This window comes from Heterodontus francisci, chromosome 8, assembly GCF_036365525.1.
Source record: "Heterodontus francisci isolate sHetFra1 chromosome 8, sHetFra1.hap1, whole genome shotgun sequence".
NCBI classification, from domain to species: Eukaryota; Metazoa; Chordata; class Chondrichthyes; order Heterodontiformes; family Heterodontidae; genus Heterodontus; species Heterodontus francisci.
In genome coordinates this window covers 124,165,295-124,177,319 of record NC_090378.1, presented here as the reverse complement: position 1 = coordinate 124,177,319, position 12,025 = coordinate 124,165,295, and the positions used below count along the sequence as shown (strand labels likewise).

Genomic DNA, 12,025 nt, shown 5'->3' with positions numbered 1-12,025 from the left:
AGATCAGCCATGACCCTATTGAATGGCAGAGCAAGCTCCTGGGGCTGATACGTTATCTTATGTTTTTCTGAACACCCTTCTTCTGTATTGTAAAATTATACAAAACTAGCTGAGTTCCTGATAGCTGTCCATTAGCTCCTGCTGGAAAGTTGCATATCTGAGTATCAGATGAGGAGCCAAATGAGCTCAGCGGTGATGCCCTCTAATGGAATAGGCTACAAACAGTCATCACCTAGGTCACCAAATGAAGGATGGCCTCTGGTTGTACCAGGTTCCAGCCATTAATTCAGTCAATTTTAGGAGATGAGGAGAAAAAGAAGAAAAAAAAGATAGAGGACAATCTAATGTTTTGCCTGTATTTACAAATAAGTGAACTGCCTGTGGTTTAGGGTTGAAAGAGACAATATTGTATTTAACCAATGCTGTTTATGTGCATTATCTTTGTATATAACTGAAGTGTTCACAATAAGCAAGAATGGTTAATGTTATTTATAACAGTAACGTGTGGAAGAGCTCCCATGACAAAGTTACCCAAAGATTGAGATGGTTAACACAGTACAGACTAGGAATCAAACTTTCCTGGTCTATGTGGATCAAGCTTTGTATCATTATACCATTCTGTATTAAATGTTCAATGTTCTGGTTGCAAATTGATTTTGATGCATACTAAAGGGAACAAGTTAATTATGGGTAGTATGTTCAGGAAATGTGGCAATTAACACATTCAAAATGGGTTGAACAAATTTGCCTCTATTTTATAGGATGTGATGCAAGGAACTGTGCCTTACCTGGGCACATTCCTCACCGATCTCACAATGCTGGACACTGCACTTCCAGATTATGTTGTAAGTCTGTTTGTTTTACCACATGTTGGGATTCCTGTTTTGCTGATGGTTGCTATAGTAACCGTATCAATGCAGGTTTCTTGAAGATGAGAATAAAAGCAACAATAAAATAACTACTGAGATTGATCAAAGGCAGACATGAGAAAAAGTATATGCATGGCTATTGTAATTTAATGCTTTGCACTGTGAATCAAACACTGTAAATGAAGCGCACGCTAGTTGCTACGCAGCTGGTTATGAATATAGCCCTATTTTTTCCGTATCCTGAAAATTTTGCATAAATTGCCCAATTTTATTGTGTGCAGGTAATTTTCAGTTAATTGGACATCACACACCATTTCATTCTCAAATAGCTGCTGACTTATATAATCAAATTGATGTTGATGAATTTGACTGCAGAGAAGGACTTGTCTATTTTATGAAATAATGACTTGGCAGTGCATCTATTACACCTTTGGTGTTGTATACATGATTGAGTTTTGACCGCATACTAATTTGGAGCCAAGTTTACAGGGTTGTATTTCGCTCTTGACCATTCAAGCCCATAATTTTGTCGTACAATCTAACCTTTCTACAAATCGCATTCATGTTTTTTGTCCTTGTTTCTCTCCTGTAGGGTGATTTGATCAATTTTGAAAAGAAACGAAGGGTTAGTATGAATTACTACATTTTGAAAAACTTTCAAAGTTGTGTGTGTGGGGAAAACATGCCCTTAAATGTTATTGGGCTTTCTTTTTCACTTGGATAGTGGTCGGGGGTTCAGTGAGGGGGTGGGGGGATTCCAAAACTAGGGGCCGTAAGTAGTTACTAGTAAATCCAATAAAGAATTCATGAGAAACTTCTTTACACAGAGAGTGGTTAGAGTGCAGAACTTGATACCTCAGGCAGTAGTTGTGATGAATAGCATAGATGTCTTTCAGGGGAAGCTAGATAAGTGCATTTATTTATTTATTTAGAGATACAGCACTGAAACAGGCCCTTCGGCCCACCGAGTCTGTGCCTACCAACAACCACCCATTTATACTAATCCTACACTAATCCCATATTCCCTACCACATCCCCACCATTCTCCTACCACCTACCTACACTAGGGGCAATTTACAATGGCCAATTTACCTATCAACTTGCAAGTATTTGGCTGTGGGCATGTGGGAGAAAGAAATAAAACGATATTCAGATCAGGTCAGATGAAGTCGGTGGAAGAAATATAAACACTGACACAGACCAGCTGGCCAAATAGCCTTTTTCTGTGTTGTTAACTTGATGTAATTTACCTTTCAGCAGTTATTGCCGGTACAGCCTGTACCCAGTGTTGATACGTGATTGAGATTATTACTGAATTATGTCTCGGTGTGACTGCAAGTTTTTCATTAATCATGAAAGCGGATGAATAATTTCTCAATATTTCACACAGTATTTTCCTTCAGAAGATAGACATCAGTTACATTCATGACACATCAGAGATTCCAAGTGCAGCTCCTAGGTTATCACCGGTGATGGGCATTTTTCCTTCATATTTCTGATGTTGCTGGTACCAACTTTTCAAACATGCATTTATTGCCAAGGTTTTTGTTGAGGATATTTGAAGCAATTTCATTTCATGTCACAGCATTCTGCAGAGAACCTGAAAATGATAACATGATAAGAACTTGACGATGTGGAAAGCAGTGAAATTTCATTTCTAAAAGTGTAACGTGAGTTCCAATTTTAGCCTAGCCCGGGAATTGAGTGGGTTCAGGTAAGATGCAGTAACTGCCCTGCTCAGTTTGACTTCAATAGATCATAAAATCAACTGGGATGCAAAATGGGCATCTGTCCCAAACCTGTAAGATTCCAGTGAGGTGAATAGGTTAAAATTGGGGCTATAAATCTATCAAATGGCTGCTCTAAGCAGTGGATGATTATAAAGTGTGCATATTTTAATGGGCCTGATGAATACTGGCTTACACTTTATACCCCAACAGTAACATGCTGTTGTCAACATTTGATAGGAAAAGTCTTTCCCTTTTATCTGTCAAACTGTCACTGAATACAAGATGTAGCAGAGAACCCACAAGTCATCGAGTCGTAGAGTTATACAGCACAGAAACAGGCCCTTTGGCCCATCGTAAGTGATCAAAAGAAAACACTACAGTGTTGTGGTTCAGAATATTCTAGCCACTTGCAGTCTACAAAGTTCACTCTGGTGCAACATCTTGGATCAATAACTGTAGATGAGCTTCTACTCATCAGAATATCTTTCAAATAAGGTAGCAATCTTGAATAAATTTTCTTCTCTCCCAGTCCTTTATCAGTTTGATATTGTTCTAAAATGAATGTTTGATTAATATTTTTTCAGAAGATTCATCTTTCAGGCACTGCTTTGAGAGGAATTGTAGCCTGAAAGCAACCTTGGATAACCTGTATAGATTCATCTCTTTGGTGCCACGTCTGTGCCATTTCTTCCCACTGCAGTGAGACTTTGAGGCATGATTTACTGTGCATTGAGTATCCAGCAAACAAAACGTATTTAAAGTAGTTTTTGGTCAGGAGTTAAAAGTACCAGTGACCAGGTGTAGCAGTAGCAATGCTTTGTGTATTTTTTAAACTTTTACTGTTTCTTTCCATGCTCTTTCAGGAATTTGAGGTGATAGCACAAATTAAACTTTTAAAGTCTGCATGTAACAACTACTGCATCACCCCAGTCCCTAAGTTTCTTAGGTGGTTCAACAATCAACAATATTTGACTGATGAAGAAAGGTGAGTGGTATTGCGAGAATGGATGTTCATATTGTGTTGTCTGTGTCATCTTCTATGATTTTAATGGCTGTTCAATGTTTGTGAACCTGTCAGTTCAATTAGTCTCTTCCCGTCCCTGATTTCAAATAATTTTGTAATGGAATCTGACTGAGCAGGATAGTGCTCACAACCCATCACAAGAGTTCTATCGTTGTATCAAAATGGGTTTTATTAGTATATAGTAACACACACCATGACAAGATTGAAAATGCTGGTCCCTTTAATGAAACGGGTCTCATTTCAGTGTTAATAGGGAGCAGGTGATACTCATCATAGTTATGAATTTGAGGGCTGGGTTTTTGCCCAGTTGGGGAGTTGCCTCTGGACAAAGAGTTAGTCTAGAAATTGTAGAAAACATGGAAATCTAGACCAAAGCATTCCACATATAAAATTTAATCAAGACAAGAGAGATACATTTTAATGGTTGAAAATTAGAGGGAGAGAGTGAGAAAAGAATACAATGTAACAAATTCAAAGAAAAATCAACTTATTCACTTATTTACCAATAATTGGTAGTATTTAAAATACTTTCCTTCCAATCGTGGAAAAAGTCACTCATTTGGATTTCTTGAGTGGAAAGATTGTTTCAAACTTGTCGAAAAACTCTAGTTTGGTTAGAGCTTCGGGATTCGAATTACAGCAGTCTTCGGAACACCAACTTTGTTTGAATCTGATCAAGCTAGTGGTGATAAGAGATAGATACACATAGATATTGGGAAGGAGAGTAGATGGGGATACAAGGAAAATTGAGGAGATGCCAAAGGCAACAGCAAATGAAGCCAGACATTTCAGCATGGGCTGGGGCAGACATTACAAAATAGGGAATGTGGAATCTGGCCACGCAAGAAGTTTGAAATCAGATTGTTCAGATCACCACTGAGGTGAATACCTTTTTGACTCTTCCACTAAAATGGACGGGGTGGGAGGGGGTGGGTGCGGGCTTGGTGGTGCAAGATATTCTTTGGATGTGCCCACTGTCATTTTGTAGATGACAATCAATACATTAAAAAAAACTTAGTGGTGAACACTAGTACAAATCAGGAAGCTGTATAAAATGTGAGTCAGGCCACAACTGGAGTACTGTGTACAGTTCTGGGCACCACACAATAGGAAGAATGTGATTGCCCTGGAGCGGATGCAGAGGAACTTTACCAGGATGTTGCCTGGGCTGGAGCATTTCAGCTATGAAGAGAGACTGAAAAGGCTAGGGTTGTTATCCTTAGAGCAGAGAAGGCTGAGGGGGGACATAATTGGGGTATGCAAAATTATGAAGGGCACTGATAGTTTAGATAGGAAGAAACCTTTTTGCTTAGTGGAGGGGTCAATAACCAGGAGGCATAGATTTAAGGTAAGGGGCAGGAGGTTTAGAGGGGATTTGAGGGGGAAAAAAATCACTCATAGGGTGGTTGGAATCTGGAATGCACTGCCTGATGAGGTGGTAGAGGCAGGTGAAATGCCATAGCATTCCTGGCTAGGGCCAAGTGCTGGAAAATGGGATGAGAATAGTAGGTGCTTGATGGCCGACACAGACACGATGGGCCAAAGGGCCTGTTTCTGTGCTGTATAACTCTATGACTCAAAGAGTGGGAACTGATCTTTGGACTGAACTATGAATTGGCAATAAACAAGTTGTGGATCAGAGACTGTCATCAGCTTCCTCATTTTGGTGAATGGATATCTGCCTATTTAACACATCATAATAATAAGTCAACAAATACAGGAGAAATACAAAGACTTACTGAGAGACTGATACAGAGAGCCCATTTTGAAAACCTGGCCCAGAGTTTCCACTTTGGGCACAATTGATGATCCAGATGTAAATTTCAGCAGTTTTTGAGAAGTATTTCTTTTTCTCTCAAAAGCAATACTTCAGATTTGATATGCAAATATGTTTTTGCATATCACAAACATAACATTTGCAATAGCCCAACACAACTGATCAGCTTTTTCGAAAGTGATTTTAAAAATAGGTTTGCCTCAAAAAATATTCCTTGATCTAGTGATAATATGGTGCAGTTTTATTAATACAGCTGAAAATGGATGTATTACAAAAATTAAACATTTTAATCAGTGGTTAGTCCACCACCTGTGAGTAAGTAGAGTTTAAAGAAGTAAAAATTACTGTAAAAAATGTTATGACCAGGTGAGAAAGGTGTCTCGGGGTCCCTCTCAGCCTTCACCTGGTCTTACTGTAACAGGGTTCAATTTTAAACACACTGTTTTTTTCTCCCCCCCCCCCCGGTGAATCCTTGTTCACCACTTTCTAATTATAAGGCAAAGAAATCAGCACAAACAGGCTTTCTTAGGTTTAAAGAAGAAAAGTTGAAATTTATTAAACTTAAACTCTAATTCGGTTAACGCCTACAGATACATGCGCACCCACACTGGCGTGCATACGCGATACACACATGCAAATAGAGACAGAAAAGGGCAGAAGAAAAATAAAGTGTAAAAGTTTGAGACAATATCTGAAGAGTTTTTGTTACGGTTCTTCAAGCTCACTGTAGAGTCCTTGATTGTAGGTAGATCTTTATTTTTGTGAGGGCCCAGTATTCTTCTTATACCTTATTCACTGTCGGAGACTTTTTTCTCTTGAGGTTCATGTGTCCACAGTGGGTTCTGAGGCTTGTGAGAAAGAGATGGGAGCAGGCAGACAGGAGAGATCTTCTCAGTCCAAGAGCAAACAGACACACTCAGTTCAAACTGTATGTGCAATTCAGAAAACCCCAGGTCGCCAAGGAGGTTAGTCATGTGACTAACTGGTCTGACCATGTCTTGGCTCTGTGGATTGTATCATTTTAGCAGGGCCTGGAATGCTCCTCTTACAGACAATACCTGGTGATTAAGGTCCATTGTGGGTTGAATGTGTCAGGGAATGGTCCTTTGTTCTTCCAGTCATCATCTGTTAATATGCAAATGTCTTTTCCAGCCACAACTGATCTGTTTAACAAGTCCTTTCCTCACTCCAGTAACAGTTTAAAATCAATGTTCATGACAAAATTAATGTGCCTCATTCTTGGCAGGTGGGGGCCTAGCAGGACAAAAACAATACAAACTATTTACTTGCTACGTTAGTTTGCATATGGTGGTTTCTTAGTAAATGGGAAAACAGTTTTTGAGATGTGCCTGTTAAGTATTCTTGCGCCTTTTTGTGAAAAAAAAGGCTTAATTTTAAGCACCTCCTTGGGCCACAAATCCACTTGACTAGCGGGTACCCACAATGATGATTAATTTGATCTGGGGACATGGTCAGTTTTGTGGGTGGGGCCAGCTTCTAGTATGATATTTAAACGAGCGCAAAGCATCACAGAAACTCAGTTTGCACTGAACATAAGTTGCACTTCAAATTCTAAGATTCCTTTGGGCAGTTTTGGATGATTTTCAATGAATTTCACTGAAGATTCCAGAGCCATTTAACATTAACTCTTGCTCCTATGTTTTGTCTTCTCTTTACTGCTGGTTAACAGGACCCGCTCCCTCATTTTAGTATCACTGGACCTAGCATGTTGATTGTTCGCTACCTGAGGTGACTGATCCTCCTCTTTCTTTCATTCCTTGTGAAATGTCCATTCCCAGCTGTGTGCATTCTCATAGCAGTGCAGTTGACGCCAGGTGCTTGCTTTGTTTGTTGTGAATCTGCAACTTTTTCTATCACTCGAAGCACTGGAAGTTCAACTTCAATTCTAACCAGTACACTTTCTATAAGCCCAGTGCTTATTAACTTTCCTCCATCCAATGTACAGGTTGCACCATATTTCTGCTCCCTTCAGTGTGTCCTGCAAAAAAGCTGTGAAGGGTGATGGCGGCTGTCCTCTGAGAATGTCTGATACGTGGAGTTACATACTTCTCTTGCTGCTTTTCACACAGCAGAAAAGATTGTGGCTGCAATAGTGAGAACCATTCTGGTTGTTGCACCTGTCAATCATTAATCAAAGTAATATGAATTATTCTCTTGCCTGAAAAATAAGTGCCTTTTGGAAGTAAAATAATCATTAGTGTGAAAAATGAATTCTCAAAAATGACAAGAACATTAAACAAGAACATTGTTTATTTTTAGTTGCACCTTGTCTGAAATGTGCTTATCTGCCATCCTGCAGCTATAATGTGTCCCGTGAAATAGAGGCAGCCCCCGAAAGCAGTCCATCATCACCAAAGGACAGAAAGAGTTTGGTGAAGTGCCTCAGCCTGTAAGTATCACATAATAAGCAGAGGAGACACCTCATCTGGTTACTTCAGAGGACAGCATCCTTTATTATAGGATCAGTGAATAGACATGATGTACAACAGCTGCACCGTGAATGGAGCCTTTTGATGTGTAGCCATTATTGTTTTACTGTCTTGGGAAGATTTGGTGGTTGATACAGTTTGAATAATTTGAGGCATGTGATAAGTGTAGCATAATTGGGAAGAACAAATGACTTTGGACTCAAATCGCTCCAACACTGGGGTTTCCTCACCTCATACCTATATCTGTTGTAGACTAATTGATAGAGATTGAACACTATGTCTAGTCAACAACTCCATTATCATTGTATCATATGATTATTGGGATGGTAGAAGGTGAACCAGATGGGCCGAGGTCTTTTCATGTCTAGTGATTTCTATGTGTTATTCCTCTCCCAGTATCCATTGATTGCAATTTATGCACCGTGGTTAGATTCCACCTTTTTAAATGTCTATGTAGAAGAGGGAAAAGAAAAAGGCTGCGTTTATTGACAACAGAACCACCAGGTGGTGTAGTACTGGCACATGTACAAATGCAGCCTCATCAACTGAAACGTCACTATCTGTGATGTCTCAGACAGCTGCCAGTAATAAAAATGCTGCTGCTCAATTGTCACAAAAAATTAAACCCAAACTCTATCAGTGTCTGTAGTCACCACCTCCATCACATCCCCAACAGTATCCCACTCCCTCCCACCATTGCACTTCTCTTCGTCGCTCCATCCTGCACCCGTCTACTCACCGCTCACTACCTGCCTCGCCACTGCCTCCCCTCAGCTACCCCCTCCGTGCCTCGCCGCTGCCTCCCCTCAGCTACTTACTCCACCCTCAGCAACCTACTGCCAACCATTTCTTCAGTGGTGCCGCGGAGAGCGACTGGCCGGGGGCGGAGAGGTGATAGCAGGGAGCGAGCAGCCGGGGTGGGGCGTGGTAGTAGAGAGCGGTTGGGGTGGGGGTCAGGGGGGCGGTAGCAGGGAGAGAGCGGTCGGGGTGGGGGGGTCAGGCGGGGCCGTAGCAGGGAGCGAGCGGTCAGGTGGAGGGGTCAGGCGGGGCTGTAGCGGGGAGCGAGCGGTCGGGGTCGGGGGGTGGTAGCGGGGAGTGAGCAGTCGGGGTGGGGGTGTCAGGGGGCGGTGGTCGTGGGGAGGGAGCAGTCGGGATGCAATTCGGGGGCGCTAGCGGGGAGCGAGCGGCTGAAGCGGGATACTGTTGGGATGAATGGAGGCAGTGATTGCAGTCATTGAGGGGGTGAGGCAATGCGTCTGTTGTTATTGGTGGTGACGTCACCGTGTGCATGTGCAGATTCATCCTGGCAAGCTGGCAAATGTTCAGATGCACTGATGACGTCAGCGATCGCTCTGCGCATGCTCTGCATTGTCAGGAAAGACTCCGAAAGAAAACATGTATTAAAATGAAAGGATTTTGCACTTAGTTGTGAGCGTACGTGATGGAAATTAAATATTTGAACTATTTGAATGAAAATCAGATCTGCGTTCCACTTTGTCAGAAATTTAATCTATTGTCATGTGGGTCAGCAGCAGCAAAAAAGAACTCTACCTTGCTACTTTATCTTTAGGAATTCATGTTTGAAGCTTCACTGCAGTAATCAGATATGCTTTTATGTACAAGGTAACATAGAGCCGTGTTTGTGTGTGTGTCTGTGTGTGTTTGTGTGTTTGTGTGTCTGTGTGTTTGTGTATGTAAGTGTGTATGTGTCTCCGTGAATGTCTGTCTGTGTGTGTCTCTGTGTTTGTGTATGTGTGCGTGTGTGCGCATGTGTGTCTGTGTGCAAGTGTGTGTGTCTCTATGTGTGTGCCTGTGTGTGTGTGTGTCTGTGTGTGTGTGTGTCTCTATGTGTGTCTGTGTTTGTGTGTGTGTGTCTCTCTCTCTCGCTCTCTCTGTCTCTATGTGTGTCTGTGTTTGTGTGTCTCTGTGTGTGTGTCTGTGTGTGTGTGTGTCTGTGTTTGTGTGTCTCTATGTGTGTGTCTGTGTTTGTGTGTGTGTCTCGCTCTCTCTGTCTCTATGTGTGTCTGTGTTTGTGTGTGTGTCTCTCTCTCTCTCGCTCTCTCTGTCTCTATGTGTGTCTGTGTTTGTGTGTCTCTATGTGTGTCTGTGTTTGTGTGTGTCTCTCTCTCTCTCGCTCTCTCTCTCTGTCTCTATGTGTCTGTGTGTGTGTGTGTCTGTGTGTGTCTGTCTGTGTGTGTCTCTATGTGTGTCTGTGTTTGTGTGTGTCTCTCTCTCTCGCTCTCTCTGTCTCTATGTGTGTCTGTGTTTGTGTGTCTCTATGTGTGTGTCTGTGTGTGTGTGTGTGTGTGTGTCTGTGTTTGTGTGTGTGTCTCTCTCTCGCTCTCTCCGTCTCTATGTGTGTCTGTGTGTGTGTGTGTGTGTGTGTGTGTCTGTGTGTGTGTCTGTGTTTGTGTGTGTGTGTCTCTCTCTCGCTCTCTCTGTCTCTATGTGTGTCTGTGTTTGTGTGTCTCTATGTGTGTGTCTGTGTGTGTGTGTCTCTGTGTGTGTCTGTGTTTGTGTGTCTCTATGTGTGTGTCTGTGTGTGTGTGTCTCTGTGTGTGTGTGTGCAGGTAAAAAAGCTTCGAAGTTATTAGCCTGGATTGTTGTCCTGTTGCCAGGAGTGGCAGCGGGTGCAGAAAATGGTGGCCACTCTGCACTTTGTATCTCGGACATTTCTGTGTTCCCCTCTATTAACTCTGCAGTCTAATCCTCCAAAGGACCAACATTCACTTTAGCTACTGTCTTCCTTTTCATAGACTCACAGTAGCTTTTGATATCCATTTTTATATTTTGCGCTCGTTTTCTTTCTTAATTTATCTTTGCTCTTTTTATTACCTTTTTAGTAACCCTTTATTGATCTTTAAAAGTTTCCCAATCTTCCAGCCTGCCACTGGCCTTTTCAATATGGTATGCCTTAGTTTTTGTCTTTATGTTATCCTTAACTTCCTTGCTGAGCCATGGATGTTTTTCCCCCTCTTAAAATCTTTCTTCCTCTCTGAAATACATTTTAGTTGGGAGGAATTGAATATCTCCTTAAACATCTGCCACTGCTCATCAACTGTCCAACCTTTAGTCTTCCTGCCCAGTCCACCTAGGGCCAAATCTGTCCTCATGCCTATGTAATTACCTTTGTTTAACTCCAGAACACGAGTGTGGGTCTCCAGTTTCTCGCCCTCAAACTGAATTTGAAATTCTAGCGTGCTATGATCACTCTTCCCTAGAGGATCTTTAACTATGAGATTAATTAATCCCAACTCATTACACAATACCAAATCTAGAATACCCTGCTCCCTGGTTGGTTCCACAACATATTGCTCCAAAAAACAATCTCTAATACATTCAATGCACTCTCCCTTGAGGCGACTCTTGCCAATTTGATTAATCCAGTCGAAATGCATATTAAAATCACCCAAGATTATTGCCGTACCTTTCTTACAAGCCCCCAGTATTTCCTGGTTTATACTGTACCCCATTGCGGAACTACTGTTTCGGGACCGATAGCTAACTCCCACCAGGGACTTCTTTCCCTTGATATTTCTTATTTCTGCCCAGACAGATTCTACGTCTTGATCTCCAGTCCCGATATCATTTCTCACTACAGCACTGATCTCTTTCTTTACTAACAAAGCTACTCCGCCTCCTTTTCCTTCCTGCCTATCCTTCCGAAATACTGAGTATCCTTAGATATTCAATTCCCAAACCTGGTTTCCCTGCAACCACGTCTCAGTAATCGCCACTAAATCATACCCATTCATCTCTATTTGTGCCGTTAACTCATCTATTTTATTACGAATGCTTTCTGCATTCAGATACGAAGCCTTTAAGTTTGTTCTATTATCAAAGTTCCCTACTCTTGTATGATTCCTTGGTGCAATATGACGTTCACACACTCTGTGGTGTGGCACATGGCTGCCTTGACCATATGTTATATAGAAACCAAGAAAGAGAAGGGAAACACTTCATTCACTGCCTGGCAGACTTCTCTCACTATTACGATATGGTTTTTATATGTGGTTTATGTAGGCTAATGTGGCTTCATTGTTGTCACGCTCTAAGAACCACAATGTACAGTCTAGTGTATTTGATCTGCAATATGAGATTGCAAACTGTCTGTTCTTATTCCCCTGTAAATGTCAGCATGAGGGATTTAAAGTGCTCAATTATCATTTTGTTTG

The 12,025-nt window shown here is 41.6% G+C and overlaps 1 protein-coding gene across 1 annotated transcript in view; it reads left to right on the top strand.

Annotated features, from left to right (window-relative positions):
* LOC137373264 (ral guanine nucleotide dissociation stimulator-like 1) overlaps window positions 1-12,025 on the top strand; it is a 68,935-nt gene that overhangs the window by 47,843 nt on the left and 9,067 nt on the right. Inside the window, exons 11-14 of the mRNA XM_068038114.1 lie at window positions 762-845; window positions 1,462-1,494; window positions 3,463-3,584; window positions 7,721-7,810. Of these exons, the coding sequence (XP_067894215.1) occupies window positions 762-845; window positions 1,462-1,494; window positions 3,463-3,584; window positions 7,721-7,810 (329 nt within the window). The remainder of the gene's footprint in view (window positions 1-761; window positions 846-1,461; window positions 1,495-3,462; window positions 3,585-7,720; window positions 7,811-12,025) is intronic.